Source organism: Thermobia domestica, chromosome 18 (assembly GCF_964235325.1).
Source record: "Thermobia domestica chromosome 18, izTheDome1.hap1.1, whole genome shotgun sequence".
NCBI lineage: Eukaryota > Metazoa > Arthropoda > Insecta > Zygentoma > Lepismatidae > Thermobia > Thermobia domestica.
The window spans coordinates 46143354-46162656 of record NC_137471.1 but is presented as its reverse complement, the minus strand read 5'-3'; the positions used below and the strand labels follow the sequence as shown (position 1 = coordinate 46162656).

General features: G+C 36.5%; 1 protein-coding gene across 1 annotated transcript in view; it reads right to left on the bottom strand.

Moving 5' to 3' along the window:
- LOC145675020 (tubulin polymerization-promoting protein homolog) overlaps positions 1–15903 on the bottom strand; it is a 32506-nt gene extending 16603 nt beyond the window's left edge. The window contains exons 1-2 of the mRNA XM_081745388.1: positions 15745–15903; positions 7886–8070 (exon numbers count right to left, since the gene is read on the bottom strand). Coding sequence (XP_081601514.1) covers positions 7886–8070 — 185 coding nt within the window. The 5' untranslated portion in view covers positions 15745–15903. The remainder of the gene's footprint in view (positions 1–7885; positions 8071–15744) is intronic.
- Between the last annotated feature and the right edge of the window lie 3400 nt (positions 15904–19303).

The window sequence follows — 19303 nt, the reverse complement described above, 5'->3', positions numbered from 1 at the left end:
GGTGGAAATTTTAATTTGCGGCCTCTGTTATACTTCCTACGTACGAGATAAGTTTCATCTGCTTCCACGCTTGTTCGGGGTCCTCCTATTTGCATGTTTTTAAAAGGTAAGTTTTTTTTTTTAAACCACTTTCTTGATTTGGACTCTTGAAAGGGGGGAGGGAGTTCTAGAACTTTACCTCTTTTAGTTTCGTGTTATAGAGCCATGTATTACACTAATATAAAATAATGAATTCAGCTCTCTTTGTTTCAATTTGGTACTATTTTTCAGCCCACTCCAAAGCAAGAACTGTGACAACACTGGCTTCATTATACGCGGTGTTACTTTTGAGAGAATAACAGAGCTATTTACCGTGATACAGGTGTACTACTTAGTCAAATTGTGCGCCATCATATACTGATTCTAATGGTATCAAAAACTCAAAGTCGCCAAAATTGGAGATACGCGGTGTTGAATCTCGATAAGCTTAATGGACATGTTCATAAAACTGTTAAAAAGACCAAAACAAAAAGTATAAATCGAAAATAATTTTGTCGGAATGATAAAATAAAGCAAAAGCTAGTTGAGAATGCTCCAAGAGCAGTGCAAAAAATAAAAAAAACTTTAAAAGAATTAATTTTTACAGTACTAATACCAGTTATTGATTCAATAATAATTGAGTCAAGTTATTGACTCAATAATTATCAAATCAGTAACTAATGACGCAATAATCATTGAATCAATAACTAATGACGCAATATTTACTGAGTCAATATCTAATGGCGCAATAATTATTGAATCAATAACTAATGGCTCAATAATTATTGAATCAATAACTACTGAAGCAATAATTATTGAATCAATAACTAATGACGCAATTATTATTGAATCAATAACTACTGAAGCAATAATTATTGAATCAATAACTAATGACGCAATTATTATTGAATCAATAACTACTGAAGCAATAATTATTGAATCAATAACTAATGACGCAATTATTATTGAATCAATAACTACTGAAGCAATAATTATTGAATCAATAACTAATGACGCAATTATTATTGAATCAATAACTACTGAAGCAATAATTATTGAATCAATAACTAATGACGCAATTATTATTGAATCAATAACTACTGAAGCAATAATTATTGAATCAATAACTAATGACGCAATTATTATTGAATCAATAACTACTGAAGCAATAATTATTGAATCAATAACTAATGACGCAATTATTATTGAATCAATAACTACTGAAGCAATAATTATTGAATCAATAACTAATGGCGCAATAATAATTGAATCAATAACTATTGAAGCAATAATTATTGAATCAATAACTAATGACGCAATATTTACTGAGTCAATATCTAATGGCGCAATAATTGTTGAATCAATAACTAATGGCGCAATAATTACTGAATCAATAACTAATGACGCAATTATTATTGAATCAATAACTGGTGTTGGTATTGAATTAATATTGGTGTTGATCAACACCAATATCATCTCTCTATGACTTACGGCTCCCGAGATATGGCTCCTTAAATCTCCCGAAATCGGAATTTTTTGGCCAATTTCTCGGGAACGATAAGAGTGACGCGAAAAATTCCATTACTTCGTAGAGAGTTTTTGATGCTTCATCGAAGGAGGGCTCAAAATTGAAAAATTCGCAAATAACAGACACACGCACATACACAGAGAGAGACATAAAGAATTCAATAACGAACTTTTTTTTAAAGTTCGTTGATAACTATAAATATTAAAAAAAGGTCTTGAAAATGCTAAAAGAATCAATACAATGGAAAACACATAACAAGAAAAGGGGGTACAAAAATAACAATAGTAACACATCTAAAAAAAAAACAACCTCACAAGGGAGCATTCCGATTTGGTCCATTCAATTGCTGAAAATGATTGCTAGCACTGGATTCAGCACCAAAAGAAACAGAGAAAAAGAAGATGTTTAATGGCCGACCATATACAGGGTGGGAGATAATTGAGGGCAAAGTGCGAAGATAGAACGTAGAAAATATCTAGAAATGTCATGTTAATTTCGAAACGAATAGAGGGATTGAGGTCAAATGTTGGACATGAGGAATACATGTAAATCTCCACTAAATAAACGTAATGTGAATCATGGGAAATATCTGAAAAGTCGCCGTGTTGGAATTAGCGTAAGAAGAATATACGGGAAAGGGGTAATGTGAAATACAGTTTGAGATTTCTGTTTAATTGCAACTGTTTTGGAACTTAAGTATGATTGTGTGGTTGAAACAAAAATGGAGACAAGAGTGGGTACATTTGAAAAAGAATAAAGATGGATAATCGGGCTCGTCACAGTTGTCTCCACTATTTAAATTCAAGCAGTAGTCGACAGGTGTCATGAATGCGCTAGGTGATGTTTGCAAATATCCAATTTTGTAGAAAGCAAATCTAATCATAGCTTGGAATCTTGGTGCTGTAAGTTGGAAGTGGGTGAGTTAATGAAGCTGTTCCGTTGTCATATTTTGAAGTCAGATGACAGAAAAACGGTGTCTGTTACATAGTTTTACGAAATTCTATTACGGACAAAAGAAGAACACATCCAGTAGCTGTATGAGTGACGTGAAGCCATCAGGGATGTCGGGTAAGTTCAAAATTGTCCGGTTTCTGTACTCTTCATCTTTATTGGTTCTTCGTGAATCACCGTGCAACAGCAGTTTTATCTGCTCTATAGAAGGCCAGAAAACGTCAATTATGAACTGTTATCAGGTTATCCTTGGTCATATTTGCACTTTTACCAGCATATGAACGAATATTGCGTGGATAGGAACGTTTGTTGGCTGGAAAGTGACCTCATTCACGTTTGTGGTTGTTCCTAATTTATGTCACCTTTACGACAGTATTGCTACATTACCATAGCGTGAATCGCCTCCTGTTACAGAGGTCTCAAACTGTTTTCTCCCTATTGATTTCAATAGACGATGTGCGTCAAGAGCTATATGCTACATGACCCCTTTCCCCTATATTCTGCTTGTGCTAATTCCAACATGGCGGCTTTTCAGATGTCCTCCATGATTCACATTACGCCTATTCAGTGGATCTCTACATGCATTCCTTATATCCAACATTTGGCCTCAATCCCTCTACTCGTTTCAAAATTAACATGGCATTTTCAGACATTTCCTACGTTCTATCTTCGCACTTTGCCCTCAATTATCTCCCACCCTGTATAAGGTCTGCCATTAAACAATCTCTTTTTCTCTGTTTCTTTTGGTGCTGAATCTAGTGCTAGCAATCATTTTCAGCAATTGAACTTACCAAATCAGGATGTTCCCTTGTCAGAAAAAGTTAAATACCTACACATCTCAATCGCAAGAACAAGTGTGAAAATACGATCACTTGAAACATGTTATCCTTGAAGACTTTACTAATATTAATATTGCTAGTCCTAAACGCTCTCTAAAATCTTAGTATTCTGAACATTCTACAATGATGTGTCGAATAGCAGAGGGACGTTTATGTATTCACAATACTGACGTGATGCGAATAAAATGTCTGCTCAAGTGTGACGTTTCCAAAGGCTAATTAGTTTTTTTTTTTTTTTTAAATACGTCTGGTTAATTAAAATAGTCTCCATATAACCAGATACTTTTGCCATTGCCAGATATTGAGTAGACCAGTGGGTTCTGGGTCAACAGGTTCTGGGTAACCTACTAAAAGTGGGTCATGATGGGTGGTGGGTCATGGTGAGCCGTGGATCAGAGTGGTTCAGGGTGACTCGGGGGTCACGGTTGGTGGTGGGTCAGTTGATCATGGGTCAAGTTTCCATTTACTTACACCATGCCATCTCTGGAAGTCGCTCGGCCCATGGCCATATTTACCCATGGGCTAACATGAGCCATGTCCCAGGGTGGGAATTTTTCTCAGACCAGGTTTTTTTCATGTTCTTGTTCAGGAAATTTCAGAAATTTGTTATGAATATTACACGAGTTTTTAATATTTGTAAATATTTAAGTAACGAAAACATGTTTGGTTATAAAGAGCTAACTAATATTTTACGTGTACTCATTATTTCTCTTTTTACATTGTTGATATCCTATTTTTCTATCGTAGTTTCAAACTCTTTATATTGCTGATTAACTTCCAGAATTACCTACAATTTTATCTTTCGGCCACCAGCACAAGTAATTTATGACTGTTTCACTGTTGTGAGGAACTCGTCATTTATTAAGGTGGCCCGAAAGAACTCTTTTAAATCTCGTTTGAGAAAGTTGCGAAAAAGTTGTCATTGGGTTAGTTTGGGTAGTTTGTATCCAAAATTGCAATTTTTTTTTATCAACTCCTTTTCCTGCCTCAAGAAGACCAAAGTTTTCAATGGCCGAGGGTGGCAGCATGAATGTCACGGGAGGCATTTTTGCTATTTTTCGCGCTTGCAAGGTATATATATATATATATATATATATATATATATATATATATATATATATATATATATATATATATATTATCAAGAAAACTGCTTTTTCAGATAGAGCTCATAAATTTTAATGTTTTTAATATGAAAAATTATATGTTTTTCTTACTCATTTCCACGTTATGAAGCGACGATGACTCGAACATTATGTGTAAAAATGTAGCTTTGTGTAAGTTTTTCTTGTTTTGTCGTTAGATGAAACTTTTTTTTTCTTAACAGTGTGTTTGGGCCAGGAATGTGGAATGGCCATTGATTTGGCAAAATTTCTTTCAGTGACACACCATTGCAAAATGAGCCCCATTGGAAGCGACTAACATCATGTTCGGACGAGCTCCGCAGAAACACCGATGAAGCAGACTCTTAAAAGAGTATTCATGTCAATAAGAACGAGCAGTCATACACACCCTACCACTTTTGTTCGATGGCTGCGTGCAGTCGATAAGGTGAACAAGTTGGACTCATAGGTACTAGGGATGGCCACAAAGTAAGATCTTAGGAACCGGTTCCAGAACCGGATCTTAGGAACCGGTTCCAGACCTGGATCCGAAAACCGGTTCCAGAACCGGATCTTCTAGAACCGGATCCATTCAGACCCGAAAACCGGTTCCACCAGGAACCGGTTCTGGCTATCCCTAATAGGTACCACCGGCCAACATGAATCGCCGAGTGAAGGTGTGTACTTCTCTGGGTATAAGGAATAATAGGGAAAATTCCGTGCATCGGATTGTCACTGAAGTGGGTTTGTTACGACAGTCGTAAACGATCAAAACAATGGTTGGATATTGATCAAAATCAAGGACGGATTCCAAAGATCCTCAAAGATAATGCTGATCTCTCGTAAAGTTGGTCCATCATATCTATCTAAAGAGTCTTCATCCCGGCGAAATTAAAATACCGCTAATTTTACAGTAATTATGTGATATCTTCAAATAGATAAAAGATAATTGAAATATGGAACAAGAGTGCCCTAGACAATATTATTTTGCGTGAGGTACCGTTATCACAAGTCACCTAGTGGCTTTCCGTTTTCAGCTGCTTAGAAACGCGAAAATATTTGCCGATTTTCAAAATGACTCGAAATCAAAAGCAGATAAGTGAGTCGTGAGCCTGTTTGTTCGTGAGCATTAGGAAATGTTCAAGAGACGTCCCATGTTGCACGTCATTGCAAGTGGAAATGTTTAAAAGTTGCAGTATTCCTATCGCTCATCCATCGTATTCTCGTGATTTCTCTTCCACCGACTAAAACTTCTTCCGGCATCTTGAGCACTTCTTGCGAGGAAAGACCTTTCCTAATGATCAGGTGGCACAGTCAGCTACAACATTTCTTTACGTTTGATTAAATTACTTGAGAATGGAAGGACAATTTTAGTACAGTTTTCTGTAAATTAAAAAAAAAATGTAATTCTCTGTATGTTCCAGTCATACCACCATTATTCAAAAAATAAATTTTACCAAACGGAAAGAGCTTTCGTCACTGACTATACAGCGTGCGATGAAAGACTTCCTTCGCATCGTAGGCTCCAGACTTTTTCCAATAGCTCCTTTATGTCTATATGATTAGCGTATGTGTCTACCTCGCGGGAGACCCGGCTTCGATTTCCGGCTGCAGCTCATGTGGCAGCTGTAGGTCCACGTCTTATTTTAGCCTCGGTGCTGAAATGGAAGCTAAAACCTCAATTCAACCAACCTATCGATTTTTTTTTTTCGGTACGGAACCCAATAGTTGGCTGAGTAATGGTAAAAGTCTGTGGTTGCAGCTTGTGTCTATTTTAGTAAATTAGAAATTGTAGATTTCACTTTTTGGACCTTTGGAAACGACGCCTTCCGGTAGACATTTCATTCACAGTAATTTAATAAATATTGATAAATTGACAATAGCGCAACTGACTTTTAAGTAATAATTGTAGAGTATCACGAATTCTCTTGTCTACAGAGTTTATGGGCGGAGCTAATCTATTAAGAGTCTTCATCCCGGCGAAATTAAAATACCGCTAATTTTACAGTAATTATGTGATATCTTCTAATAGATAAAAGATAATCGAAATGTGGAACAAGAGCGCCCTAGACAATATTATTTTACATGAGAAACCGGCACGACTCACTTATCTGCTTTCAATTTCGAGCCATTTTGAAAATCGGCATTTATTTTCGCGTTTCTAAACAGCTGAAAACGGAAAGCCACTAGGTGACTTGTGACAACGGTACCTCACGCAAAATAATATTGTCTAGGGCGCTCTTGTTCCATATTTCAATTATCTTTTATCTATTTGAAGATATCACATAATTACTGTAAAATTAGCGGTATTTTAATTTCGGCGGGATGAAGACTCTTAAGTATATTTCTTCGTTTCTTAAACCAGTTAATCGGCTTAGGACCAGTGTTCCTTCCAGACATTTTTTGGGTGGCACTGCTTCCCGGAGGAGAACAAAATAATACTTCTCTAATATAATAATAAATAGAATAGTATCAGCAGTGCCCCTCCGGAATACTAAGTGTGCCCCCTCGGAACATATATTTCCTGAAAGAACGACTGCTTAGGACTACTTTAGTGAGTTCTACATTACAGGCTTGGCATTCATCTAGGCAGGGTTCCTCAACCTGGGGGTTACGAGATAAATGGAAGGGGGAAATAATTAGAATCTGATACTGGAAAATACTTTTAAATATTATTTTGAATTTTGTTCTGATAGGCATATTTTTATTTTTATACATACTGTTAAGAACAACAAAAAATAGGTCTACTAAGCATTTTCAACAAGTGCAAAGTTGTTTAAAAATCAATTTAAATGAAAGAGGTACGATATCAAACAAATGAGAACTGCATATTGAAACACCAGAAAAATACAAATGCAACAAAACCTGCATATTGATTGACAGTTTGCAAATGAGAAATTATCAGCAAGCCGTACACGTGCCAGCCATCTTGGAATATGACCGCCAGCTTGAGTTTGCATTATTTGCAAGCATGAAATTATCTCATTCCATCATTGTGAATCACTCCCAGTACAAATAAGCAGAGATTAGCTCCAGTAAAACTTTGCAAGTGAAAAATTAACACAAATCAGTAGAGAACAGCTCTGGTGAAATCTTGCAAGCGAAATGTAAGCCAGCTCCCCGTCAATATGCCTCTGTTCTACTCATAATTAACACTTAGGACTATCCTACAAAATTGTCCTAATACAATATCTGACTTTGCATTCAGAAAAGAGTAGATTCTGTGGTTACCAAGCCACAATGGATCTGCTTGCATTCCACGCCTTACAGGAACTAGCGTTGCAGCTTAATGGACCTTCTTATTTTCCACGATAAAGTCTCAATTTCACCAACAAATAGAAATCTACCTGCCGGGAGATATAAGTACTGTAAAACGGCCAATTTTTCTATAGTTATCATTTGACTACGATATTAACAAGCATATTTCAAAAGATTTATGTAGCTACCTGAATTTCGAGAAAGTGATCGCTGTGTCAGTTGTTGTTATCTTTTTGCCATCGATGATTTTGGCCTGTTTCATCCACCGATCACTTTGAGCAAGGGTTATGTTGGTACCCGTTCCTCTGACGTCCCCAAATTTGGCAAAAGTCGTGAATTGTTGTTCCAAAGTAGCACCACCTTGAGCAGCCATCTTGGAATAAAAGAAAAAAGAACATAAAGTACACACTCCTAAAGCAGTTTCAGAAACGTCAAATTTGCTTATTTGTAGAAGTACATTAAATAATACTATATGATGGCAACAAATACGATGTACGATGTGAAGTCGAAAATACATTTTCTTCTTTTTTCTATAAATCTTAAAGATATGAGGAAAACGAAAAATTGGTTTTATGTGAAAGCTATTTTAGACCTACGTCATTTGATGTACAACTAAGGTCCTGCTCAGGACAAAGTTCTGATGAATGGCATATTCCGTCTCCGGCAAGTATGCAGATTGAAATAATCAATGCTCATAAGTACTGTCAGACACTGACAAGACTGAAATGTGCTATTTACAGGAAGCGGCCTGACCTTCTGGCACTTAGCGTACTGTTTTTGGAACACAATGCGAGACCATTTTCAGCGGTGGCAACGCAAAGCCATCTTACCACTGTCGGTTGGGAAAACCTTGCCCATCCGCCACACAATCCCGACCTCGTGCCCATTGACTTCCATGTGTTTCAGGCATTGAAGAAGGCTCTCAACGGAAGACACTTTGGAACCAGTGACAAATGAAGACAATCGTAAAGGAGGCTTTAAATATGCACGACACATATTTTCTCCAAGAGAATTTTTAAATCTGGTAAAGCGGCATCCCACATGAATCAACGTCCTTGTTCTTACATGAAAAAATAAACTAAGATATTTTCTTCATTTTTTCAGTATATTATTAGTCCTGCATATTCCAGTATATTATTAGTCCATAGCCACCATGAAAAAAAAACTCATTTTCCTCATAAATATAAATACCATACCCACCTGATAGCTGAGGATTTTTCAGCCTCTCATAAACACTCGCACATGTATTTGGTGTATTTGGTGTTTGCATCGGGATGAGGTTTGATATTGTCTGGAGCATTGGAACAATTTTTCACGGTATCCATTGTTATGGCTCCCCATCACTTCATACTATACACGTCTGAGGTTCTCCCTCGTGGTTAAGCGGTTAGCTTACGTGCCTTTGTCGTGGGAGACCAGGATTCGATTCCCAAAGAAGCTCATGTGATTCGGATTCCACGTTACGCTGTAGGTCCATGTCTCATACCTTTGCTGCTGAATGGGACGGTAAACTGAAAATCAAAGCGTATCAAATGGCATCTCCTGAAAAGTGAAATTCAGCCTGCAATGGTCGCATTTAAGGGTGGAAGTATCGAAGCGAAAGATTGAGAAATGCATATCTTGTTTTCTAAAAGTGGGATCATTTTCCAAGAAAACAATACACTACAATATGTGCAGAACATATAAGTCCTAGGTGCTCACCATATTCCACATTTTTCTTCTTAGCTCGCGTGTGAATATGATCTTTCGTCCACTCATGATCGCACAATGACTCATGCTACCGCAGCTATCGATACCCAAGAAGGCATCGGTCTCTTCTTCTTTATGCTTCGCCGTGCAGTATCAGTATTGGCATCCACAACCCTTTAGTTCTTCTGTTAATTGAGTGGAAACTTCCAGGTCTTTCTTATTATTTTGTGTTGAGACGTAAATTTCCCATTATCAATGAGTTTTGATATATACATACTTGCATAACATGCAATCGCCAAAATAGCCCCTTACTACACTAAGGGGCAGCCTTTATGGTGTTTGAATGCGGCGCTATGAGATTCTTGTAAACGTTGTTCACAAATAATAGTGCTACCGTGTTGTCACGTCTTCGAAAAATTCATATGTATCTGCCTTCTCGTACTATAGTGCTTAGTGACACCCTTTAACACATAACAATGTCGCATCATAGCCTTCGTTTCATTGGTCTAGCCTTCACGCTATCGAATATGTTCCCATGCTAGACATACTATTTACATTGGCCGGTATGACATAAGAGGGCTCTTTCGTGCTAAGAAAATAAATAGAACCAAGGAGAGGAAGGTGCAAGGCAAGAGAAAGATGTAGAGAAGTGTTGGCAGAGTAGAAATAGTTATGCAACCACTAATAGTGTACTTGCAAAATCACTGACACTTTTGGAATGACTGCCATCACTCCCTTTGCTTCTTACGGCTGTACTTCTGTTTTACTAAAACGGAAGAAGTAACGTCTGACACCACCGAGTTTGAAATGATTGAATTAGATCTTTAATTATGTTTACTATATCCCTCTCTTTGTTTTTTTAGCTCATTAATTTATATGATAATCTCCTCGCTGGTTTAGTGGTTAACACATGCACGTGGTATCAGATTAAATCCTCGCGGGAGATTCTCATTCATTCATCTCTTTTATCCTAAAAGGCACAACGGTGGAACGTTAGTGCAACTTGGTATGCATATGTAAGAAGCTGTAGGCGCCGTAAATTTTTAATATGTAATCTGATTCCATGGGTGTGAAACTTATAAAACACTCTATATCTATTTTATATATTTTTAGATATACAGTTCCGTACATTAGATTAACTAGTATTTTGCCACTAGGTAACGTTAGAGGTATCTATTTATAAATTCATAGCAAATATACAATACAAAAGCACATTAAGTAACTTTACGTAAGTTGATGAGAATACGATGCAGATTGATTCAAACAAAGCCACAGTTCAGGGTATTTCGAGATGAAATTAATTTATCACAAATGAACGACATGTATGTAAACTACACTAATATAAACATTTTTAACAAACTGCAAAGCAAGAGGAAATGAAGTTGTAGAAAGATAGTGAATGTTCAGTGAAAGGTGTAGCGTTGAAGAGATGCAATTAGTGGCTTGGTATGAAGGAAAAGATACATCTGCACAGAATTATCTGTTTGATTCACATACAGATAGGAAATGTTCACTACGATTAATTACTTTTTGTAGGTGTGTAAGGTAGAAAGTGATGTGCTACGGACAATATTTGTTTCATATAAACTCCGATTTTACTTTAAGATAACGTTGTACGTCATATCTTCTACTTTCTGTTTTCAGTTCCTTCTAAATGTGAATAAGCAAAATTATTTGTTTGTATCTTTTCAATATTCTTTTTTTTTTTAAAAAAAAAAAAAAGAGTGGATTGTGATGGTTTACTTCTATGTTTAAAGAGAAAGAGGAAATTATAGTTTTTTGTTAAAGCTGGTTCATGTAAATGGCATTCAACAAAAAACTGGCAGTTTTGTGTAATAACACTTTTCGGGCTAACTTTACAAAATCCGTTAGAGTTCATATTTTTACGCAATCAGGAACAATATTCTCCTTTCAACCATGAGAGTAATTAATCATATTAGGAAATACTGGAACAAAGAAATCTTACGAGCTCCTTCGTGGCTAAGCGGTTAGCGTACGCGCCTTTGGCATGGGAGATCCGGGTTCGATTCCCGGCTGGAGCTCATGTGGTTCAGATTCAGTGTTAATCAATAGATCCCATCTCATGTATCCTTGCTGCTGAAAGGGACGTTAAACAAAAAAAAATCAACTCACCTTAAAGAAATCTCACATAATACGCATATCCATCTTCGCTAATGCACCAGCAAATTACAGGCCCTCCTTCTTCGCTCTGCCTCGACGTGGATTAGATTAATTCTAGCTCGCAGTGACCACCTAGCACAGTGTCACATGCTGAGAGATATGGTTCCGGAAGGGCATCGTTCGATTCCAATGGATGTCACAAAAAAATTTTTTTTTTCCAAGATGAATTGAACATACGTAGCCTCAAACTTCTTTGAAGCACTTTGTAAAAAACTTGTTTGGATCATTAAACTAGGTGCAATAGCAGAAGTCCTTCACCCTACACATGTCTGCATCATATTCCTTATCCTGACCTTTATTCCCTTACTTGCTACTTTTACGCAATACACATATTATGTCATATGCCGGCTATACTTTCTTCTATTACTTTGTTGAGTCAATATTTTGATATTGACTAACATGCCAGTTAATGCTTTCTACAGAGTGATGTGGTCTACATCCCCATACATAAACATTATTTTATTGTGGAAATCCATCCGTCTCTTCTACTTTGGCAGCTGTATTGGTAAGCTCACGTTGGACGATGTCACCTTCTGTGAAATCGATAGAAGGTAATGCTTCTGGTACTCTACCTTGGAGGTTTATTCCCTAAACCTTCTAGAATGTTCGATCTACGTCATGATAACGTAAGGTGGGTGTTCTCTAATGTTCGAAGTTTACTACCTTTTATGGAGAAAAGAAGAAAAAGATGTCTGGCAAGATAGCCCCCCCCCCATTAGAAAATTGAAACAATGACTAGGTCATTTGTTTGTACTACGTTTGTACCGAAAATATTTTCGTTTGTACCATTTTCCTTAAAGGGTTACTTGAGAGGTCAACTGGGGGGCTATCTTGGCACCAAGATAGCCCTTCCCCCGTATCACAGCACAAAAAATTGAAATACACCATTCGAAAGCAAATCGTTTCTACCGTTTGTACCGAAAAAAGTTTTGTTTGTACCCTGATAGTTTTCGAGATAGAGGGCCAAGATACCCCCCCCCCCCAAATGTCATCCCCTCTTTCTCGAGGGGATCGAATATGTGCAAATCGCTGGTTCTGAATCCCGATACTCAAATTTGTACATTTTATTCAAAAAAAAATATTGGCCACCTTTCTTTCCATCTAAATCAAGTTTTGAATTGACCACAGAAATTCTACAGTTGTATGATACCATACAATCTGTAGGCAAGAGTGGTAATAGTAAATTTTTCAAAGAAATGGGTTAGCCAGATTATTTAAAACAAGGCTGTACGTGGAACAGTTTATAGACTAATAGAAAAAACACTGTATTATATATCGAGTCAAAATTGCCATCAAAACAAATCAGAAATACATGAAATATAAAAGTCGTAGTTTCTGTTTGTTGCAGGTTAGTTGAAGAGAAGCTATGAACTACTGAACCGGGAGAATAACATCATGGTCCCAGTGATTTCGCTGCCAGCACAAAAGTTTTAACGATAGAACCTCCATATACACAGTATACATACATCGTGAGTCTAAATTTACAAATGTCATTTATAAACCTTCTTTTGTTAACAATTTGGTGTCCCGTTGTATAATGAGTTGGCTTTCCGGCGTAACTCGACACGCTGAAAGTATTCTTAATATTCGCGATCCCTCGCGAGCTGTGGTTGTCTCATAGAAAGTTTAAACGCCTGGTGATGAACTACTTTGCTTTAGACTGAATGTCTCAGCAGCTTAGTTACGCCTAACTTATCTCATGAACGGTTAGAAGAAAGAAAGATCATAAAATAGTTTTTCCATATGTAAAAACATTTGAAAATATCAGAAACTGCATATGTATTATCTATAGCACAGAACAGGGATTACTTTCCGAACATACTCTAGTTCGTCTTCATGCGTATCGAAAACTAGGGCTAGTTTAGTAGTGTTTTGTGACGGATAGTGCTATTCTGTGCTTATCCTTACACATAAACACACACTGAGCGCAACTGTGCGAGAAACACTCACTAACCTGTGGCAGATGGCCATTACAAGCTAACATTGCGCTTAATCAGCGTCAAAAAAGAGCGAAGCAGAAAGCCCCACGCGGGAAGAAACAGTCGCGTTTGTGAAGGTGGGTATGTGCATAAAAAATATTTCTTTCTTTCAACATTTGTTCTCATGGCTGAAAGTTGTGCTACTGTTCGTGTTTCTGAGTAAGGATACAAACTGGTACGGCCGATGTAAAGTTAACCCAATGTAAAGTTGTTACTGGGTGAAAAGTAAATGGAAACATTAGCTAATGGATCATGTGCAAAACACAGACATCCATAAAGTAGAACAATCTCACTTTGGATGGTAAATTAGTGGTTGAGCGATCTCCGCGTATGCAGGAACAGCCACATTAGACTTGTAAACAGTTATTGGATAAATTATAAGTACAAGGGCCAGGAAATTTTGCGGCTTTTATTCCGAAGTTGGTCGTCCGCCCAGTTTTTGCCTAAAAGCGTAATAATTGGTTCCTTTCTGTACCAAAATTTAATATTTAATTCACATAGTATTGCCGAGCGAGTGTTAGCGAGTGAAGGCGTGTTAGTCTCGCAGGGCACGTTGTTTTCTGTCTTTAATACAGCTAAATGGGAAGGAGGACCTGTGTTCTAGAACCTTGCCACCATGTTGGTCATGTTACTTACCATTACATTGAAAAGTATAACTTTCTCCACGTTTCTTTACAGTTATTTGCTTACCGCATTTTCTACAATTTATTTTTAGATTTATTAAGCCATGACTTTTACTTACTTTTAACAGATTTTTCTGATTATTACCACCCATGTTTACAAAACAAATGCTCATTACATTCCCATCAAGATATATAAAATAACAGGTAGACCCAGTTTGCATTTAGCATTCTGGTTCGTTCCCTGTTTGTGACGTCATGTGTAAGGACTTTTGCCAATCTTGAAATAATATACGAACTGCGTATGCAATATTTCACTTATACCCTTGAGCGATACCTCGCGAAACCCAAGGATGTTATAAAATAGAGGATCTGCCCATATGTATCTTTATCCTATCAACTGACTGAAGCCTAAAAACAATTTAGCATTGGCACGTCTGATTGGCTACTCTCGTTTCCGCCATATATGTTGGCTCAAAACATTGCGATCTTCCTTTGTAGACATGTAGTGTATCTGTCGTGTATTTTTATTTAAGTCGTTGCTTTAGATTTATATTATACAATGGCTACATCCTGCACGTATGGGTGTACAAATAGAAATGAGAAGATATTACCCCGAATAACCTTTCACAGGTAAGAAAATCACTAATCATGGGAAATATATGGCTTTGACTAATGACTTCACGATTCTCTATTTTATAACATCCTTGGCGATACCTCCACGTGACGTCACCGACCGCAAAGTATCCTGGGACAAATGAGATCACAAAGGGTGAATCGAGAGTCCCCTGCATTCCCACAATCCTACAATCAAGTAACCTTGCGCCAAGTAGTTCCTTCTGCTTGCCAAATAGTTCCATGTTTAGAACCGTTTATATAAGAAAATGAACACAGCTTTCGCTATCCTTATACATTATCAAGCAAACAAGCAAATTATTCATTACTTCCCGCTAAATTTTCAAAATTTTGCTAGAAACAGATGACCAACTTTGGAACTTAAACCATTTTTCCTAGGAATTCATACTTTTGTGATAACTATAGCTTAATTTAGGTTAGAATAGGTTATGTTAGGGCACATTACGTTGTATTTACATTCATGGTTTGTATTGGCCCCCCTCAATTAAAATTAATCCGAATTAGTCAAGATTTTTTAAAAATACACTTTTAAAGGTATCTGCCAAAAAAAAAAAATGTTCATGCTAATGTCATACTGAAAGCCAATATCTTGGAAATTAATAGTTTGTTATGTATGATTACATTAATATAGAAATGCAAGGTATACATCATAATAATTCAAAGTAATATTTATAGAGCAATAAATTTTGAAACGATATTTTCTAATTTAATTACAATTCTATAATTAACATAGATTTTCTATCCTATTTTAACCATATACTAATTGTTTACATTAAATAATACATTTGAATTACATATTACGGGATAACATAATCAGTATATCGAAGAAATAACGGCTTTCTTGAATTGTCATTACGTCACAAATTATACATTTTCTAATGTAATTTTAAAGAGAATTCATAAAATGAATACAAATTGTAGATATTATAGTTTTCTACTTACGTTGAGTAGTTGGGATTAAGGATAATCGAGAAATAAACACAAAAATTTAGAGCTTAATTTGGCCGAAACGAATAAATATGGAGTCGTCTCCTTAGTAACTTATTTGTATATTGTGTTCCCTAGCAACTGAAACAATTTCCATATTTCGCCAGGAAGTAGTATGTAAGGAGATGTCATGCATTTGAATATTCTTTTTTGGCGTTACAAATAATGATAGTCAATTGTTGTATTGCATTTTTACCTTCGACGCTGTAGATAATAATCTAAATTATTATCGTACAAAATTACTAATTCATTTTATGTAGAATTTCAGTTCAAAATTAAATTAACTGTCAATCGGATAGATGATATGAGAGGACAATAGAAAGAAATGGATAGCTTTTATTAAGCACCTGCAGGGCCATGGATTTAGAAGTAAATACAGAGAAAACTAAATACATGGAAATTCTCCGTAACTGTAATACTGTGAATTATGCTTACTTTAAAATATCGAGAAAATTCTTTCTAATACTTTCGACAAAGTATGCATTTTCGAATCTCTAGAGTCAACATCAACAAACCAAAACCGTATCCACGAAGAAATCAAATGTGGAACACTATTGTCACAGCCCTAGCTCTGGAATGGGCTGAATTAATTATTTTATACCAGTGTAACACATGGCTCTATAACACGAAACTAAAAGAGGTAAAGTTCTAGAACACTCCTTCCCCCCCCCCCACCGGCCCTCTTCCAAGGGTCCAAATCAAGTAATATCTCTTTTCAAAAGTTACTATTTGAAAACAGCAGGAAACAAAAGAGCCGTGAAAGTAGGTGAAGTAGTAGAAAATATAACAGAGGCCGCAAATTAAAAGGGAAAACAGTTATCGTCTACGGTATGTATTGTAAGGAAACCAAACGCGGCTCTATTTGGAATTGACTAATAAACCAAAACGGTATTATGGTCATTATGAAATATATATATATATATATATATATATATATATATATATATATATATATATATATATATATATATATATATATATATATATATATATATACAGAGCGTTCAAAAAGTCTCTATACATCTGAATCGTGCCAAGTCAAAGTCACATTCAAGGTCACATGAAATAAAATTTTAAGCGAAGGTTTGCAACACTGCTATAGTATCGCCTTGCGTGAGGTTCCTTTCTTAGATTCCAGTCGGCAAAGTGACATTGAAATGATTGTTGCATCTAGTTAGCGGTCTCAGAAACAATTGTGTTAACTTTGGAACAACGAATATTCATGGTTGAACATGTCTTCCATGAACAAGGTGAGTACAAACAGACAGTCAAAGATAAGTTTGCAGCTAGGTTTCCGGATACACCTGTTTATAAAGGGAACCTCCACACGCTACAAGAACTCGAAACAGCTATTCGAGATTTTGCTCATAGCATTCCACATGAACAACTTGTGAGAGTATTTGAGAACAAGAAGAAACGTGTGCAAGCATGTTTGGAGGCTCATGGGGGACATTTCCAACATTTGCTGGGGAAATGTGTATGTATATGCTACGCCCTGTACATAGTGCTTTTATGCCATAAAATATAATAAATTTGAATAAAATAATTTTCTCATTGCTTTGAATATGTGACAATTCAGGGGTATAGAGACTTTTTGAACGCTCTGATGAAACCAGGAACAAATCAATCATCTCCGAGTTCGTGTGTAAACAATACGTTATAATAAAATATTAAAATATAAATCATTGCCCCTTATTCTCGCTTTTTCAAGACTGAAGGAGGATAATAGAATGTACTTTTTAAAGACAGCATTTTTTAAGGATCCAACACACAGTATCAGTAACTTGAGATGTAGGAAAACTCTTACTGATACTTTTGAAAATGTGACAACTATTTATTAAGTGGTGCTGAATTGGGTAGAAATGTACAAACTTTTTCACAAACGGGGCTGAAAATGCCAGCGTGGTACCAACGGGCCGATGAATGACAAAAAAGGGCTTAATTTGGTACAATTGTACCAAGTGTGGCAACACTGATGTGGAATGAAAGCAGTGAACTCGTATTATCGTTCAGTCCGACGTCTTTTGTCTTCACAAATTCACAGAATTTGAAGCTTAAAATATGCAAAACAATAATTATGCCTGTTGTCCTGAATGGTTGCAAAACATGGTCGTGCACTTCGAGGGAAGAAAGTATTTGAAAACAAAATCTCGAGGCGAATATTGAGTATTACAGAGAGCAATATGAGTGCAACTTTAGTACATACTATAGCATAGTACTTACATATACGAACTATGCATCTAGTGGATCTAGAGGATGTTTCATAAAGAAAGCAACTTTTGAAATGCCTGTCACTTCTGTTCTAGTAAGTTGGCAACACTGAATGTTATACGATTTTCATCTGTTGTCATCATGGTCGAATACGACCCGCTCGGGAGAGTAATACTCCCGGAAGTACGTTTTTTTCCGCGCGCTACTCTAGCTAGCTGTTTTACGCTCTATCCTAGCCAGTTGTTTTAAGATGGTCACAAAATTTATATCATGAAGTACAAGGGGAACAAAACGAGCCCTATATCATGGAGCACAAGGCCATAAGTACTACAACAACTTATCTGCACAAAAGTAAATAAATCATTTTTTTAAGTATTATTTTCACATTATTTTAATTTAATAAGTGTTATAAAATGTAAAAGAATGTTAAAAAACTTTCCTCGGGCCGAGTTTGAACTCACATCAAAAGAGAATTTTTATTACTAGCATATAGCGCTAGCCCACTCGGCCACCAAGGCTGACACCAGCTAGCGTTTGATTTCTGCTATTTTAATGCAACGTGGCAAGAAGTGGATAACGCCAACCAATCAGAACTGTGTTTCTCGTTTCTACTTCCGGGAGCATTACTCTCCCGAGCTAGTCCTGGCCGAATAGCACATGATCGTCATTTGTTTCCTATACGGGTAGAAATAAAATAGCAAGGATGTTATAAAATAGAGGATCTGCCCATACAGCAAAGTCGTGAAGCCATATATCACAGCTTCGCCACACCTACTCTGCCCACTCCGCGCCACTAAGATCGCAATGTTTCGAGCCAACAATCATGGCGGAAACGAGAGTAGCCAATCAGACGTGCCGGCTCAGGCAATGCTCGGTTGTTTTGTGGATTCATTGAGTTCATATGTTGTAGATACGTATGGGCAGATCCTCTATTTTATAACGTCCTTGTGAAATAGCGTGTTGTTATAGTGACCGAAATAGTTGTCCGTAATAAAGAAGAAAAAAGGGTGGGGGTTGCAAGTGTTGAAATAAGCTAGTTCCGCATTAGAAGACGAAAATGTCAAAGCGTCATATTCATACATTATCCAGTAATAAACCTATTACATCATTTTACTCGTTCCAGTTGTATTATTTAATAGAAAATGGCTATTAGGTTAATCCGGATATACAATAAAATGCCCGCCCCAGGTGCGGGATTTCCAAATACGAAGAAAAGAAGGATAGAACTACAATACCTGATTAATTGAAATATTACACCACCACCTTTTGCCATCTTTCAGCCAACGATTGCATTCAGTGGTGA